The sequence below is a fragment of the Mesoplodon mirus genome, assembly GCF_964341445.2.
Source record: "Mesoplodon mirus genome assembly, chromosome: 19".
Lineage (NCBI taxonomy): Eukaryota > Metazoa > Chordata > Mammalia > Artiodactyla > Ziphiidae > Mesoplodon > Mesoplodon mirus.
This window is the reverse complement of record NC_138995.1, coordinates 50,474,049-50,491,840: the sequence shown is the minus strand read 5'-3', so window position 1 is coordinate 50,491,840 and position 17,792 is coordinate 50,474,049. Positions and strand designations below refer to the sequence as shown.

The window sequence follows — 17,792 nt, the reverse complement described above, 5'->3', positions numbered from 1 at the left end:
TCTCAGCAGAGACTCTACAAGCCAGAAGGGAGCGGCATGATATACTTAAAGTGATGAAAGGGAAGAACATACAACCAAGATTACTCTACCCAGCCAGGATCTCATTCAGATTCGATGGAGAAATCAAAAGTTTTACAGACAAGCAAAAGCTAAGAGAATTCATAACCACCAAACCAGCTCTACAACAAATGCTAAAGGAACTTCTGTAAGTGGGAAACACAAGAGAAGAAAAGGACCTACAAAAACAAACCCAAAACAATTAAGAAAATGGTCATAGGAACATACATATTGATAATTATCTTAAACGTGAATGGATTAAATGCTCCAACCAAAAGACACAGGCTCGCTGAATGGATACAAAAACAAGACTCATATATATGCTGTGTACAAGAGACCCACTTCAGACCTAGGAACACATACAGACTGAAAGTGAGGGGATGGAAAAAGATATTCCATGCAAATGGAAATCAAAAGAAAGCTAGGGTAGCAATACTCATAACAGATAAAATAGACTTTAAAATAAAGAATGTTACAAGAGACAAGGAAGGACACTACATAATGATCAAGGGATCAATCCAAGAAGATATAACAATTATTAATATATATGTATCCAACATAGAAGCACATCAATACATAAGGCAACTGCTAACAGCTATAGAAGAGGAAATCGACAGTAACATAATAATAGTTGGGAACTTTAACACCTCACTTACACCAATGGACAGATCATCCAAAATGAAAATAAATAAGGAAACAGAAGCTTTAAATGACACAATAGACCAGATAGATTTACTTGATATTTATAAGACATTCCATCCAAAAACAGCAGATTACACTTTCTTCTAAAGTGTGCACAGAACACTCTCCAGGATAGATCACGTCATGGGTCACAAATCAAGCCTCAGTAAATTTAAGAAAATTGAAATCATATCAAGCATCTTTTCTAACCACAACGCTATGCGATTAGAAATCAATTACAGGGAAAAAAATGTAAAACACACAAACACATGGAGGCTAAACAATACGTTACTAAATAACCAGGAGATCACTGAAAAAATCAAAGAGGAAATAAAAAAATACCTACAGACAAATGACAATGAAAACACAATGATCCAAAACCTATGGGATGCGGCAAAAGCAGTTCTAAGAGGGAAGTTTATAGCTATACAAGCCTACCTCAAGAAACAAGAAAAATCTCAAATAAACAATCTAAACTTATACCTAAAGGAACTAGACAAAGAAGAACAAAACAACCCAAAGTTAGCAGAAGGAAAGAAATCATAAAGATCAGAGCAGAAATAAATGAAATAGAAGCAAAGAAAACAGTAGCAAGGATCAATAAAACCAAAAGCCGGTTCTTTGAGAAGATAAACAAAATTGACAAACCATTAGCCAGACTCATCAAGAAAAAGAGGGAGAGGACTCAAATCAGTAAAATTAGAATTGAAAAAGGAGAAGTTACAACAGACACCACCGAAATACAAAGCATCCTGAGAGACTACCACAAGCAACTCTATGCTAATAAAATGGACAACCTGGAAGAAATGGACAAATTCTTAGAAAGGTATAACCTCCCAAGACTGAACCAGGAAGAAATAGAAAAAATATGAACAGACCAATCACAAATAATGAAATTGAAACTGTGATTAAAAATCTTCTAACAAACAAAAGTCCAGGACCAGATGGTTTCACAGGTGAATTCTAGCAAACATTTAGAGAAGAGCTAACACCCATCCTTCTCAAACTCTTCCAAAAACTTCCAGAGGAAGGAACACTCCCAAACTCATTCTATGAGGCCACCATCACCCTGATACCAAAACCAGACAAAGACACTACAAAAAAAGAAAGTTACAGACCAATATCACAGATGGATATAGATGTAAAAATCCTCAACAAAATACTAGCAAACAGAATCCAAAAACACGTTAAAAGGATAATACACCATGATCAAGTGGGATTTATCCAGGGATGCAGGAATTCTTCAATATATGCAAATCAATCAATGTGATACACCATATTAACAAATTGAAGAATGAAAACCGTATGATCATCTCAACAGATGCAGAAAATGCTTTTGACAAAATTCAACACCCATTTATGATAAAAGCTCTCCAGAAAGTGGGTATAGAGGGAACCTACCTCGACATAATAAAGGCCATATATGACGAGCCCACAGCAAACATCATTTTCCATGGGGAAAAACTGGAAGCATTTCCTCTAAGATCAGGAACAAGACAAAGATTCCACTCTCACCACTATTATTCAACATAGTTTTGGAAGTCCTAGCCACGGCAATCAGAGAAGAAAAAGAAATAAAAGGAATACAAATTGGAAATGAAGAAGTAAAACTGTCACTGTTTGCAGATGACATGGTACTATACATAGAGAATCCTAAAGATGCTAACAGAAAACTACTAGAGCTAATCAATGAATCTGGTACAGTTGCAGGATACAAAATTAATGCACAGAAATCTCTTGCATTCCTATACACTAATGATGAAAAATATGAAAGAGAAATTAAGGAAACAGTCCCATTTACCACTGCAACAAAAAGAATAAAATACCTCGGAATAAACCTACCGAGGGAGACAAAAGACCTGCATGCAGAAAACTATAAGACACTGATGAAAGAAATTAAAGATGATACCAACAGATGATACCAACAGCCCACATGCAACAACAAAGACCCAACGCAGCATAAATATAAATAAATAAATAAATAAATTAAAAACCACTACCATATTCCACTGGGGCAAATGAAATAGCCTCCTAATTGGTCTTCCTACTATCCATCTTGCCCCCATTCAATCTATTCTCCATAGAGTGATAATTATAAATCAGCTCATGTCATTCCCCTGCTCAGAAATCTCCAATGCCTTTCTATCACACTTAAAAGTCACATGCCAGGAGTTCCCTGGTGGCCTAGGGGTTAGGATTTCAGGCTTTCACTGCTGTGGCCCAGGTTCAATCCCTGGTTGGGGAACTGAGATCCGGCAAGTGGTGCAGCAGGGCAAAAAATAAAAATTAAGTCACATGCCTTCCCCTATGACATACAAACTTTTACACGATTAGCCCTTGCCTAACTTTCTGACTTCATCTTGTTACTCTACTTTTCACTTACCTTTTGAATAATCATCCTGGTCTTCTTGTTGTTCCTCAAACGTCAAGGCCTTTGTTCCTCCGACCCAAGACCTCTGCATTTACTGTTCCATTAGGACTGCTCTTGCTTCTTGCTTTAGATATTCATATGGTTTGAGCTCTTTTGTCATGTTTCCACTCGAATATCACCTCCTCAAAAAGCCCCAACCACCCTAAAACAAACCTGTTTACACCTGCCAATTTCTATCCCTCGTTCTTCTCACTTTTCTTAATAACACTTGTCACTATATAATATTGTTTATTCATTTACTTGTTTACTTAATGTCCTTTATCCTATTAAAATGTAAACAGCAAGACTGCTGGGAACTACCACTCTTGCTCACAATTGTCCTACTGGTGTCTAGGACGGTGCTTGGTTCAGACTGGGCACACAAGTATTTGCCAAATAAATAAACGAACATATTTTTAGGCAAGCAAATATATATATATTAGTTAGACTGGAAAGAAACTGGATCCCATATAGATATTGCTATGGACCAAACTGTGTCCCTCCAAAATTATACATTTAAGCCCTGACACCCAATGTGACTATATTTGGAGAAAGTGCTTTTAGGAGGCAATTAAGGTTAAATGAAGTAATAAGGATGGAGTCCTAATTCACAGGACTGGTGGGTAGAATAGGATAGGATAGGACTGGTGGTCTTACAGGAGGAAGAAAGAGATTGTGCTCTCTCTCTTCACCATGTGAGGACAGTGTGAGAACAGGGTCATCTGCAAGCCAGGAAGAGAGCCCTCATCAGGCCCCAAGATGCTAATCTCAGACTTCTAGCCACCAGAATTATGAGAAAATACATTTCTGTTGTCTAAGTCACTCAGTCCATGGTATTTTGTTATGGCAGCCTGAGCTGCCTAATACAGATTTAGATATAGATGAATTGTAGTCTTTGATCAAGAAAAAAGAGTAGCTCCTCTCTTTGTCAAATCTTTTACCTATCACCCCCAACAGGACATTTTTACTTACTTTTTATTTTGAAATAACGTAGATTCACAGGAGTTTGCAAAGAAATGTACAGGAAAGTCTCATGCAGGCTTCACCCAGCCCCTTTCAATGTTAACATCTTACAAACTATAGTACAATATTCAAACCAAGAAATTACCCTTGGTATAATCCATAGGGCTTACTTAGATTTCACCAGTTATACATGCCATCACGTATGTGTATGTATATAGTTCTATGCAATTTTATCACATGTAGAGCCTTGCATAACCACTACCACAATGAACATACTCAACTATATCATAACCACAAGACTCCCCTGTGTTATTCCTTTATAGCCCAACCATCTCCTCCCCTCCCCTCCCTCCCTAACCCCTGGCAACCACTAATCCATTTCCCATCTCTATAATTTTATTATTTCATAAATATTAGGCAATTAGAGTCATACAGTATATAACCTTTTGTGATTGGTTTTTCTCACTCAGCATAATTTCCTTGAGGTTCATCCAAGTCGTTGTGTGTATTAATAATGTATTCCTTTTTGTTGGTGAGTATTATTCCATGGTATGGATGTACCTTTTACCCATTTTTTAAATTGGGTTGTTCATCATTATAGTGTTGAGTTGTAATGTAGAGGCTGGATACTGGTCCTTTGTTTTACTACTATTTTCTCTCAGTCTGTGACTCACCTATTCATTTTTTAATTAGCATATTTTGATGAGGCAAAGTTTTTAATTTGGATAAATTGTGACTTATCAATTTTTAATTTTTATGGTTATTGCTTTCTCCTAAGAAACCTTTGCCTACTACCAAGTCATTCCCCTACATTTTCCTCTAAAAGCTTTATATTTCTTATATATAAAATGTATACTTAGTTCTTAAATTTTCATTTTATTTTTTATACTTAGCTTTTATATTTGGCTTTTAAGATTTTTTAATGTTTAGTTTTTATATTTATGTTTAAAATACATCTCAAATTAATTTTGGAATGAGACAGAGTTCAAGATTTTTTTCCAGCTATTCCAGCATCAGTTGTTGAAAAGACTTTCCTTTCTCCACTAGAATGCTTTGATGCCTTTGTCAATAAATAAATGACCCTTTAAGTGCATGTGAGGTCTACATCTAGGGTCTCTGTTCTGTTTGTTGATCCTTAGCCAATACCATAATGTCTTGATTATTAGAGTTTTATAATATATCTTGAAGTATCTTGAAGTCATGTAGTCTAAGTTCTATAATATGCTCTTCCTTTTTCAAGACTGTTTTAGACATGCTAAGTCCACTGCTTTTCCATATACATTTTAGAATCAGCTTGTTAATGTCTACAAAAAAAAAAAACAAGGTTCCTAGGATTATGACTGGAATTGTGTTGAATCTATACAATTGACATTTTTATAATACCGAGTCCCCATCCCCAAAATGGTATCTTTCTATTCATTAGGTCTTTTATTTCTCTTAGCAATGTTCCATCATTTTTATTATAGAGGTTTTACACATTTTGGCAAATTTATTCCTTAGTATTTTGTTTTTTTGACACTACTGTAAATTGACTTAATTGACTTTAATTTTTCTTAATTGACTTTAATTTTCTAATTTTTTTCACTCTTAGTTTATAATAACACAATTGATTTTTGTAGCTCAACCTTGTATCCTGTGATCTTACTGTGATCTTCACTTATTGCTTTGAGTAGCTGTTATTTTGATTCCTTACAATTTTCTAAGTATATAATTATGCCATCTCCAAATAGTTTTACTTCTTCCTTTCTGATCTTTACAATATCTCTTATCTCTTTTTCTTGCCTTATTGCAATGCTAGAACTTTCAATACAATGTTAAGCAGAATTGGGGAGACTGGGCATCCTTGCCTTGTTCACAATCTTGGGGGAAACTCTTCAATCAAGTATGATGAAGTTTATGATGTAGTATTTTTTCAGCAGATGTCCCTTATCAGATTGAGGAAGCTCCCCTCAGTTTCTAGTTTCCTGAGAATTTTTATTATGAATGGATGTTGAATTTTGTCATATGCTATTTTTACATCTATGGAGATGATCACATGGTTTCTCACATTTCTGTTAATATGTTAAATTACACTGATCAATTTTTTAATGTTAAACCAAGCTAGGGTTTTCCTGGGATAAACCCTACTTGGTCATCATTTTTATATATTGCTGGATTTAATTTCCTGATATTTTTAAAGCATTTTACATCTACATTCACAAAGGATAGAAATTACCAAAGGGAAAAAAATTATAGACTTATATCCTTCATGAACTTAGTAAAAGAGTTATAGTAGTCTCATAAAATGAGTTGGAAGGGGTTCTTTCTTTTTCTGAAGGAATTTGTGTAATACTGTAATATTACTTCCTTAAATATTTAATAGAATTCACCAGTGAAACCATCTGGGTCTAGCATTTTCTTTCTGGAAAGACTTCTGATAATGGATTCAATTATTTTAGCAGATATGAAGTTATTCATATTTTCTTTTTTCTCTTGTGTCAAGTCTGGTAAGCTATATTTTTCAAGGAATTTTTCCATTTCATTTAAGTTGTCAAATTTATTGACATAAAGTTATTCATGGTATTCTCTTATTTTTTTAATGGCTGTAAAAATGTGAAGAGAAAACCTCTCTTTCATTCCTGGTATTAGTAATTTATGTTGTCTCTCTTTCTTTCTTGATTAGTCAAGCTGGTGTTTATCAATTTTGTTGATCTTTTCAAGAAATCAACTCTAAGCTTTATTAATTTTCACTTTTTTTCTTTTTCTATTTTGTTGATTTTAACTCATATTTATTATCATTTTTTTCCTTCTACTGAGAACAGCTTCTCTCTTTGAAGTGGGAGAGAAACATGAGACAAGAAACAGAGAGTTGTAATCAAGGCCAGTAGGAAGTTCCTTTGCTAGCCCAGGCTTAAAAGATTTTAATTTGCTTCCTAGGTCTCAGGCCTTTTCTCCACAGGCTATGGGCTTTTGAAGAGAGATGTGTAACATCTTGAGGGTATGTCTCTACCCTAACATACTTGGCTATTATCTACAGTAATGACTTCCCCATGCCTGCTAAGCCCTCACTCACCAGAGTGATGTCTTCTTGTCCCTTCCCTTACAACCATCCAGGGCTCCTTCCCTTCATCCAATAAGGTAATCACATCTGGTTTAGAAATGGAAGGTCCTGCTTAAAAGATAATGTGACATGAAATTATAAGCCCCAAAGTCCTTAGGTTCAGATTTGGTTAAATTTATAATAAACGATAGACCAAAATGGTACTTTATAAAGCCTAAGAGCAAAGAAATGCTAGGGAGTTGAAGAACACTCATACTAGGGTAACCTCAGGACCACGAGGAATAGACACCAGACGGGTAAGAACAGGCTTTAAAACAATTTAAACTCATACCTCATACAAGCTCTGTTGAGAGGCAGTCTTTTGTAATAGTTGAGAACACAGAATATGGATCCAGACTGCATGGGTTCATATCCTGCCTTTGTTGCTATGTTACCTCTGCAAATTATTAACATTTTGTGCCTAAATTTTCTCATCTGAAATAAGGATAATAATAGCGTATTTCTCATAGAGTTGTTGTGAGGATTAATTAATAATGTACAATGCTCAGAATAGTACCTAAGTATACGCAGTTATATGTATATATACACATAATATGTGTGTATACTAGCTATTAATTTTTATTGTTACAATTTGCTGAGAGGAGAATAAAAAGCTTCCTCAGACATCCTCAGATCCTTACTAAGATATTCATTTAATGTTGAATGCAAAGTTCTTAGACTTTAACTTTCTACCACAAAGCAAGTAGAACTGAATATGTCTGTTATAGGAAACAGAATGCACTTACTTGAGTTTTAGATGAACTTTGTGGATCCACCTCATACTATGTAAGTTCTACAGGCTCCTCTGATTTTTAAAGAGACTCAGAATCCCTGAGTCTAGGTATTCTCTTTGCAGGTGGATTATAAAGGAGGGTTAAGCATCTACATCAATTCCGAGCTCAAATACAAAGTGAAGTCTGGTTTCTTGGAGAATGCTTCTGTCGTAAAAAAACCAGAATTCAAACCCAGCCCCTTGGATACTAAGGAAACATGGAAACAACAAAGCCTGAAGAAAGTCTGAAGGACCTAGCCTGCTGAACCTGAGAGTGATGAAGTGTTAAAAGGAGGGGCCTACTTCCAACCTAACAAAGCTTGAATCATTCCTTTGGAACAGAGAGAAAAATTTTATCTAGTTTCTCAAAACATAGTCCTGATATTGACAGAAGAGAAAGCCAGTATATTTGGGGATAAATAGCCTTACCTAGTGAGATGAAGTTGCTATAATTCTCCCACATGACATCCCTATATAAGTCCCTCTGAGCTGAGTCCAGGAATTCCCATTCTTCCTGTGAGAAGTCTATGGCCACATCTCTGAATGTCACTGAACCCTGAAAAAATAAAACTCATGGATAACTTGTGAAAATAAATGAAATATTTTTTAAATGGATAGAGAGATCAATGATTGCATTGCAGAGAGGGAGGGAGCACACAGCAAGCAAATTTATGACATGTGTAAGGACAGTAAGAAAATTAGTATCACTGAAGCATAGTGTTACATGTCTTGAATAGTCCTGTGAGTGCAGATAAGATTAAATTTTTACCCAAAAATATCTGGAAAGGAATAAAATAACCAAAAGAAGTTCCAATTAAATGAAACAGTGTACACAAACCCTCTGCAAGCTGTATCTCCACCACAAATTCTTAAGAAATATGAGGTCTTCTATCTTCTTTCCCCTTTACTGATCATGAAAAAACATTGATAAAAATGAAATGTACTATGAAATCTCTAAGAAAATAGACTCAAGTTCACCATAAGGTCACATTTTATTATAAGCATCTTCCCTGTTATGACCAATTCTTCAGTAAATTTTTTAAAATTTGCTACATGGCAGTCCACATTTCAAATGTATTAAATCCAATCTTTTTTTCCTCTCTCTTTAGATGTGTGGATTCAATACAGTCTCAAAAATCTTCCTCAACTCTCACATTCTACTTTATCTATTACTTATGCATCTGGATGACCTTCTTACTATTTATCATCCATCATCCCTCACTGAACACCTTTCCTCATTCCTGAGTTAGAAGATACCGAATGGTAAAGGTATCACCCTGGACCAGTGGTTTTCAATGAGGAGTGATTTTACTTCCCAGAAGACATCTGGCCATGTCTGGAGACAATTTTGATAGGCACAACTAGGGAGAAGGGGTGTGAGTGTTAGAAGCGTCTAATTGGTAGAGGCCAGGGATACTGTTAAACATCCTACAACGCAGAGGACAATCCCCCACAATAAAATATTCTCTGGCTCAAAATATTAATACAGTTGAAACTTGAACAACACAGATTTGAACTGCGTGGTACCAGTTATACATATATTTTTTTCAATAGTAAATACTACAGTATTATGCAATTCTCTGTTGGTTGAATCTGTGGATGCAGAACTGCGTATAATGAGGAATTCCAGATATGGAGGAACGGCATATACAGAGGGCCAGATTTTCAACTGCACAAAGGATCAGCGTCCCTAATCCCTGTGTTGTTCAAAGGTCAAGTGTAGTTCCAAGGTTGAGAAACCCTGCTCTAAACCAGCACATCCTGTAAAACTACATGATGGACTCTGCTCCTGGTATCCTTCTCTCAGGGGTTCCTGGAGGTGATTCTTCCTCTGTGTTTGCAGTTCTGTTCCGATCACCTCCTACTCACCCCATTGCTGAAGGAGGGATCCCTCACCCTAAATGGTATGAGATGACTGAATATTCGACACCTGACAGATGAGACTGACAGCAGGTTATTAGTCACATATACTCACAGCCTGGGAGAGGAAGACACCACACGTCATGCAGGGTCACACGGGGGTTGCACTCAGGAATAGGGTGAACAAGCAGGATCTGTGGGAGGCAGGCTTTATAGTAAAAAGAGGATGAGGGGTCCCTGGCCAATGCAGGAGCATGTGATGGGCTTGTTTGAATAATTCTGTGGGCTGGCAAGGAGGTGAAACCTATTAGGTTGAGGACTAAGAGGGGTTTAGCTGGTCTAGCTGATAGGGAAACTAGCCAGGTAAAGAGTCTTTTCCATTGCATGGGGGCCACATCTGGGGAGAGCAGGGGAACCCTTGGTTAGGTCTGATAAGATATCAAGGCAGCATGTGAACTTTTAGGCCTCACAATACAAGGCCGCAATCATATCCCTACCTAATCCACCCAAACCTAAAAGCCTTACATACAATAAGATCTCAACACATATAGGGACTAAGACCAGCCAATACTAAATCTCATCTTATGTACTTAAAAAATTCAGGTCTGTGGAGAAGTTTGGAGTTTTCCTTATAAGCAGTCAAATAAGACCAAAATCTCTCTTTCATCAATCCACAAGATCATCAAGGAGTGTTCAAAACAGGGAACTCCCATTTAATATTAATAATCCATTCCTGAAAATCAAGACATTCTAACACGACATTATTTTCCCACCATTTTGGGTGGGTGCCTATCTTCCCATCATTTTAAAGCAAAGAATTATACTGCATTATGTATCAATTCCAACCCTCCAACTAGCTTCACATTTCCCCCAGGACAGAATGAGAGTACACGTGGGTCAGTGCACACATGATATTTCTGACTTTAGTACTTTCACTGTCTCTTTTACCAAATTTTTTTTTCTCACTTGCTTTGCTTCTTTCTCTACAAGTTTCTTCAATACTTTTCCAACTTCTTAGGAACTCATTTTACAAAATGACAAAAACAGGGGCTACATGTGAAGTGCACTTTGCAAATGCGCTTCCAAGGAGAACATAATGGCAGGCCTGGCTCACACTCTGTATGATGCTCTGAGGCCTCCCTTATCACCAGCAGTACCACTTATACACATCCCCTTTAATGATATCTGCATGCATTTCAAAATGTCTGCAGATGGTTCTGATGATCCAGCAATTGTATTTGGAATATAACAAGACTTCCTACACATTGTTTTTTGTTTAAAAAAAAGTTACATTGAACTATACAATTTCACTTACATAAAGTTCTAAAAATAGGCAACATTATTGTATGGTGTTCAAAGTCAGGATTACATTTGGTTACATTTGGACTGGGTAGGTAGAAAGTGACTGAAAGGGGGGCATGTGAATGCTAGTAATATTCTTTTTCTTGACCTGAGTGCTGATAGCATAGATATACTCAATTTATGAAAATTCATTCAGCTGCACACTTTTGATTTGTGCACTATTCTCTATGTACGTTATACAGCAATACAAAGTTAAAAAAACTTTTAAAAGATGTCGAATTGTGTATTGGGGATGTAAATTTTTCCCATATAAAACTAGACCCCAAATCACTGTAATTCAGAGAAATATGCTTTCTCTGAAGTTTAGGTATTAAAATCAAAATATTAACGGGGGGACATTCTGCAGAGAATACCCACATTCTTCTCAAGGCATTTCACTTTTGCTCCTTGATGGCTCTTGACAGAAGATTCTGTAGATAGGAGATGGTCCACATTAGTGGAAAAAAGGGAAGGGGGCACATAGGGGACACTGGACTATTTGTCCCCAACTCTCACAGGAATGAGAGGAACTAGAGTGGGTTCTTGGATGGAGTTCTGTTAAATAGGAAGTTTCAGGATAAGGAATAATCATTCCTTATCCTGAAACATGGCCTAGAAATTGGCAATATTTCAAAAATGAAGAAGAAACACCAACTTACATGGGCCATTGTTTCCAACTGCAAGAACCGGTCAGTCCTTCTCAAGATTTCTCTGTTGGAGAACTAGAGTCCAGATAAGCCAGATCTGGAAGAAGAAAAAGCAGCCATGAAACCAGATGTGCCTCAGAGCTCCCAAAATGACTTATGTTAGTATGAGCTTTTTTCTCTTCCATTCCTGCTTCCAAACTACTCTTCACCGCTATACCCACATTGCTCTCATACCCAACTGGAGGAGAGTACAGGGAGTCTGAAGAAATCCAAGCCCTGACGAAACTCAGCTAAACAGTGATGATCTTTGTGCAGAGCCCAGATACTTCAGCGGGAGGATTTCTATCCAGTTCCCCATCTGGCAGTGTGGATCTGGTCCTGACACTGGATTCCTCAGACTTGTCCTGAGCAGCATCTCCCCTTTCCAGTACAATTTTTCAGGGCTGAGAAAGGGCCACACCATCCACACAGAGCCTCCTATGAGCCCCAGGATCCTGCCTGAACCTCCTAAACACAAAGACTGAAAACCAAACAGATCGGGCCTGGCAGCTCCTGCCACTGTAAAGCTGCACTGGTCTTTCCCCAGCCCGGACAACTCACTACTCTGTTTCCCAATCAGAACCTCTTCATACCATGACGTCCTTTTCCACCCCCTCTCTTTCAGTAGAGGATTCATGATCGTTGCAGTTAGTCAACAACAAACATTCATTGAGAATTTTCATGTGATGGCTGATTTAGGTACATCACTCAGCATTGTTCTGCAAAGTAGTTCCTCTCTCCTTTCCATAGTTCAGAAAACTGATGCTCAGGGGTCAGATCATTTGCCCAGATTCAGTTATTAAGTGGCAGAGCTTTGTTTTGAGTCCACATTTCTCTAACTAAAAAGCCATCTTTCAACTTTGGTTTTTGCCTCTGAAGGATAGAATTTCTACTTCACTGAGAGAAACCTAAGCAAGGGCAATTCACTAAAAAATAGAAATAACCTTTCAAAAGATACTAGACCTCACTACTAATTAACGAAATGTGTTAAAGCAACCAAAAAATACCTCTTTACAGCGACTAGATTGGGAGATCTAAAAGACTGATGATACGCTGTATTAGCAAGGTCACAGCACACTAGGTTGGTCCAAATTTAGAACTGTGTGAAACGGCATTTAAACCCCGTAACGCTGTAAACCAGAAACTCCACTTCTGGGACTAAAGGAACTATTTGCACATGTACATAGAGATGTTTGCAGAGATATGCGAACAGATTTGGTTTATAATGAATAAAAGCTGAAAATAATTAAACTGCGGAATGATTAAATAAACTGTAGTGCATCTATACCACTGAAAACCATGCAAAGAGTAAAAAGTGATGATGTTGCCCTAACTTTGATGAAATGGGTAAAGTCAGTATGTTAAATACAAAACCCCCCCAGCATGTGTGGCCTTAAACTATTTTGACAGAAAAAAAACCACATGTATGCCTAGAAGAACCAGTTAAAATGTTTACAGTGGTAGCTCACAACACTCAACACCATATTAAACACAGTGTGACCCTAAAGTATGCAAATCCTCCAAAGAAGGGAAAGACTTTCCCAATTCAAGTTTTCTTCCAGTCTTCTGTTGAACTGAAGAAAAAAGTTCAGGATACTCTATAACAGCTGTTGTTTTTCCTGAGTGGCTTTTCTTCTTTGCTTCAGCGGCTAATTCATGATTTAATCATGAACCAACTCTATGATTTAATCTACCCATATGTTAGAGTACTACCTAGAAAAGGATGACAAAGTCTCTGATATCTTTTAGGCACTGATGGCAGTCTCATGGCTGCTTCCTTTCACAGTGTCCTGACAAATGGGTTTCTTTTGCTTCTGAACCAATCCTTTGGGCTAAGATGCCTATGAAACCCTCCAACTGCTATTAGATCTTCTTGTCCTATTTTTCTAATCTTGCATGTAACGTCATTAAAATAAAAATTGTAAGGCATAAATCTTACTGTATGAAATCCTCCTTTTACAGAGACCTCACAGCTATAATCTGGACATAACTTGACCGTGCTTGCTGTTGTCAGCTTAATATCACCCCCCTCATGATGCATTACTGAGTAAGGTGGGAAGGATTTGTTCAAGTAGACGTGATGACGAGATTTGGTATACTGTTGTAATTACTAACATAGGCTTTGCTGTCAAACTTCCAAGATATAAATCTCAGCTCTGACAGTTATTAAGTGTGTTACCTTGGACATGTTACTTAACTTTTCAGCCTTAGATTCCTCCCATATAAAATGGTGATAACTATAGATTCTATCCCAAAGCATTGTTATGAGTATTAAATAAGACACTACATATAATAACACACTAAAGTAGCAAATAAACATTTAATAAACGTCAGCTATATCACTGAAGATGAAGAATACTACATACTTCTTCCCACAGTTATTAAAGAAAATTCTCTCTGAGCTTTCTTTTTTCTTCCACGAAAAATCTGAGCTTCTCAGCCCCGCTCTTCCTTAGAATGCTAATAAATTTCAGAGCTTCAGACTGATAGGCAGTTCCTCTTGATTAACAACAATTTACAAAGGGAGGGTATGTGGATGGATGAAGCACACATGGCAAAATCCTCATAATTTTTGGATCTGGGTGATGAGGAAAAACATGGATCACACTTTTAATAATATCAACTAAATCTACTGAGCACTTATGTATCAAGCATTATTTGAGGACTTTACATATATTAATTCACCTATTCTTAGCAACCCTACACAGTAGGTTCCATTATTATCCTCCTTTTACAGATGAAGGAACTGTGGCACAAAGAGATGAAATAAATTGCCCCAACTTCACCCAGCTCTAAGGGTGAAGGATTAGGATTAGCACCCTGATAATTCAGCTCCATAACCCATATTGCAACTATACTAAACTGCCTGTCATAAGACCACATAAATATGTGGCCTGAAACAAACTCATGCCGTCAAAAACCTCAAACCACTTTTCAAATTTCTACTGATGTTTCCCTTCCCTCCCACTAGTAATCCCTTGTCTTGTTAACACAGAGTTCTCTGTTAAAAATCTATCACCTTACCACTCCTAAAAGCCTCAAAAGCATAAGACCCTGTCACCAATCAAACCATCTCCTATCTTTCCCTGCTTTTGACCTCAGGGCAGTGGAAAAGATCAAAACACCTAGTGTATGATTCCAACTAAGCTGTAATAAATAAATCACAATAAATCACAGCCTAAAACAAAGCTCTACAGTTAGCCTCCCTGCATGAGGTTTACCTGCAGACCATTCAAATTATTAGAAAGCAGCAGCTCACAGGCGGAATTAAATGACTGCCAAATGTTCATCTGAATAGCCACTGGAGAGGAGAGGATACCCTTGGTGGAGGTGGGGGGGACTCTACTCTCATCCTCTCCACCATTCACTGGGAAGGAAGAACAAAGTACCACGCCAATGGATAGGATATTCCGGTGTTAAAGCCTAACCAGTTAAAGACTACCTGTAACAATCCTGTACAGTCCAACAAAATAAGATTTATTGACTCAAGAGAGGGAGGAAATTCCACAGGAATGGCTGGAATGTGATGGAGGAGAGGGATAAGAAAAGCTCTTTTGTAAAGAGCTGAATTCCAGCTGAAGGATTCTGAGGAAATGGGGAACCATACTTCAGTGACTGCTGTTTCTGAAGTGAGAATAGGAGAGGCAGGGATTAATTGGAGATTAAGTGCTAGAAAGTGAAGTGAGGGTAATTTAGCAACTGGGTATCCCCAGTGATAAAATAAAATCAGCAAGGCAGGTCTGGAGCAACACTGGTAAAAAAGCTATAAGCTCTCAAAAAGGGAGTCTTTATGGCATTTTACAACTGCTGCATGACCTGGGCAGAAATAATGTTTTCTATTAACTCTGCAGCTTGCTTTATCTGTCTATCCTCTCCCATCCAGATTAATGGCAGGGCCGCTTTATCTTTTTTCAGTCCGACCTGATTTTTCACTCTTTCACAGGAGAAGCAAACGTCCCCACGTCTAGAAAAAAATAAAAATTACATTTCATGGAACAAAGAGGAAACATAAACATATATATATATATATATATATAATTGTATATGTATATATAATTGTATATATATAATTATTTTCCCCTTTCTGACTCCATTCCTAAAGATCAGCAGGTTGGGGGAAGGAGACGGGAATCTGGACACATTGCGCCTTTTTCGGAGCTCAGCCTGTCCAGATTAAGGACACACCCCCCCTACCACATTTGCTCCCGCCATCCACCACACACATAACCCGATGGAAGTAAGAGGGAGCCTGGGGAGAAGCCGACCCTTCCGGGTGAGAATGGCCAGAGTACAAAGACCAGGGCTGGAATACGTCTCTGAGCTCTCAAAAGCTGCCTTGGGAGGGAGCTCTGGTTAAGCTGTGGTTCTGAGAGCTGTTGTTCTGCGTCTTTTTGTTAGGGGCCTTCACTGTGAGGTTCCTAAATCTAACTCGGAGCCATTCTGGGCCGCTGCATCTGTGCGGCCCTGAAGCAGGAGGACAGAGGACGCACCAGGGCGCCCAGTGTCCAGTCAGCGTCACAAACTACACAGTCACTTCAGCCCAGCGCACACAGAGGCCCGCGCCGCCCCCGCGCCGCCCCCGCGCCGCCCCCGCGCCCATTTCCTCAATGCACGAGACCAACTCACCTCTCCGAGCCTACACCAGCAAGGAAGCCGGAAGGAAACTAGGTGCAGAGGCTTGTGGGAAATGTAGTCCCGGTAGGGAGGGCCTGGCCCTCGCCCCAACGGGCTGAGAGGAATGCGCAAGCGCGGGCGCGAGCGATTGGGGCGGGAGCGGGCGGTGGACCTCCGGACTTGGAGGTGGGCTAGCGGGGGAGGGGTTTTGAAGCTGCCCCGAGCTGAACGAGGCACACGCTGGCAGCTTGGATTTGCTTTGTCCCTGAGGACCCCCTAATAGGGCTTAGAAAGGTCTTGGCACCAGCAGGCGCCTAATACATGTACTAGGCACACGGCAGGTGCTCAGTATATATATATACCCAAGCAGGACGTAGGTATACATCAAGTCTCAATATCCCCCAAACCCTAGCAGAACCTGGACCCACAGAGGTTGCTCGCGCTCTCGCTCCCTCCCTCCCTCCTCTCTTTGGGTTTTTTCCCTCTCTCCCCCCTGCGCTTGTGAACGTATGGTTCTATAAAAGTCTATTAGTTTAAGGTGGTTGATATTGTCACCTAGATGTTTTTTATCCTTACTGATTTTTAAAAATCTAGTTCTAGTAATTACTGAGATAGGTGTGGCTATTTCTATTTTCCTTTTAGTACTACTAAGTTTTGCTTCAAGTATTTTCAAGCTTTGTTAAGTACATACATTTATGATTGTTTTCCGATGAGGAGGATTTAAAAGTAAACATTAGGGAGGGTGTCTTCAGAAGTCTCCCAGATGAATGATAATTGGATTTGTCCTGTCTTTTTTTTTTTTTTACATCTTTATTGGAGTATAATTGCTTTACAGTGGTGTTAGTTTCTGCTTTATAACAAAGTGAATCAGTTATACATATACATATGTTCCCATATCTCCTCCCTCTTGTGTTCCCCTCCCTCCCACCCTCCCTATCCCACCCCTCTAGGTCGTCACAAAGCACCAAGCTGATCTCCCTGTGCTATGCGGCTGCTTCCCACTAGCTAGCTATTTTACGTTTGGTAGTGTATATATGTCCATGCCACTCTCTCCCTTTGTCACAGCTTACCCTTCCCCCTCCCCATATCCTCAAGTCCATTCTCTAGTAGGTCTGTGTCTTTATTCCTGTCTTACCCCTAGGTTCTTCCTGACATTTTTTCCCCTTAAATTCCATATATATGTGTTAGCATACGGTATTTGTCTATCTCTTTCTGACTTACTTCACTATGTATGACAGACTCTAGGATTTGTCCTGTCTTGAGTTCATTCAGGAGAGAAACCGGATAAGCCTGCCAGCGGCCACACTGCAGCATCCTCCCCATCTTAAT

General features: G+C 38.5%; 1 protein-coding gene across 5 annotated transcripts in view; it reads right to left on the bottom strand.

The window, feature by feature from the left end:
• The window catches only part of ZFP14 (ZFP14 zinc finger protein), a 30,595-nt gene extending 14,096 nt beyond the window's left edge, over positions 1–16,499 (bottom strand). The window contains exons 1-5 of one of the 5 annotated variants that reach the window (XM_082607979.1): positions 16,476–16,499; positions 11,823–11,907; positions 9,938–10,016; positions 8,392–8,518; positions 7,164–7,262 (exon numbers count right to left, since the gene is read on the bottom strand). In XM_082607979.1, coding sequence (XP_082464105.1) covers positions 7,164–7,262; positions 8,392–8,518; positions 9,938–9,967 — 256 coding nt within the window. In that variant the 5' untranslated portion in view covers positions 9,968–10,016; positions 11,823–11,907; positions 16,476–16,499. Of the gene's footprint in view, positions 1–7,163; positions 7,263–8,391; positions 8,519–9,937; positions 10,017–11,822; positions 11,908–12,031; positions 12,273–15,770; positions 15,937–16,475 lie in introns of those variants that run through there. The other 4 variants (XM_082607978.1, XM_082607981.1, XM_082607980.1 and 1 more) reach the window with 4 other exon arrangements.
• Between the last annotated feature and the right edge of the window lie 1,293 nt (positions 16,500–17,792).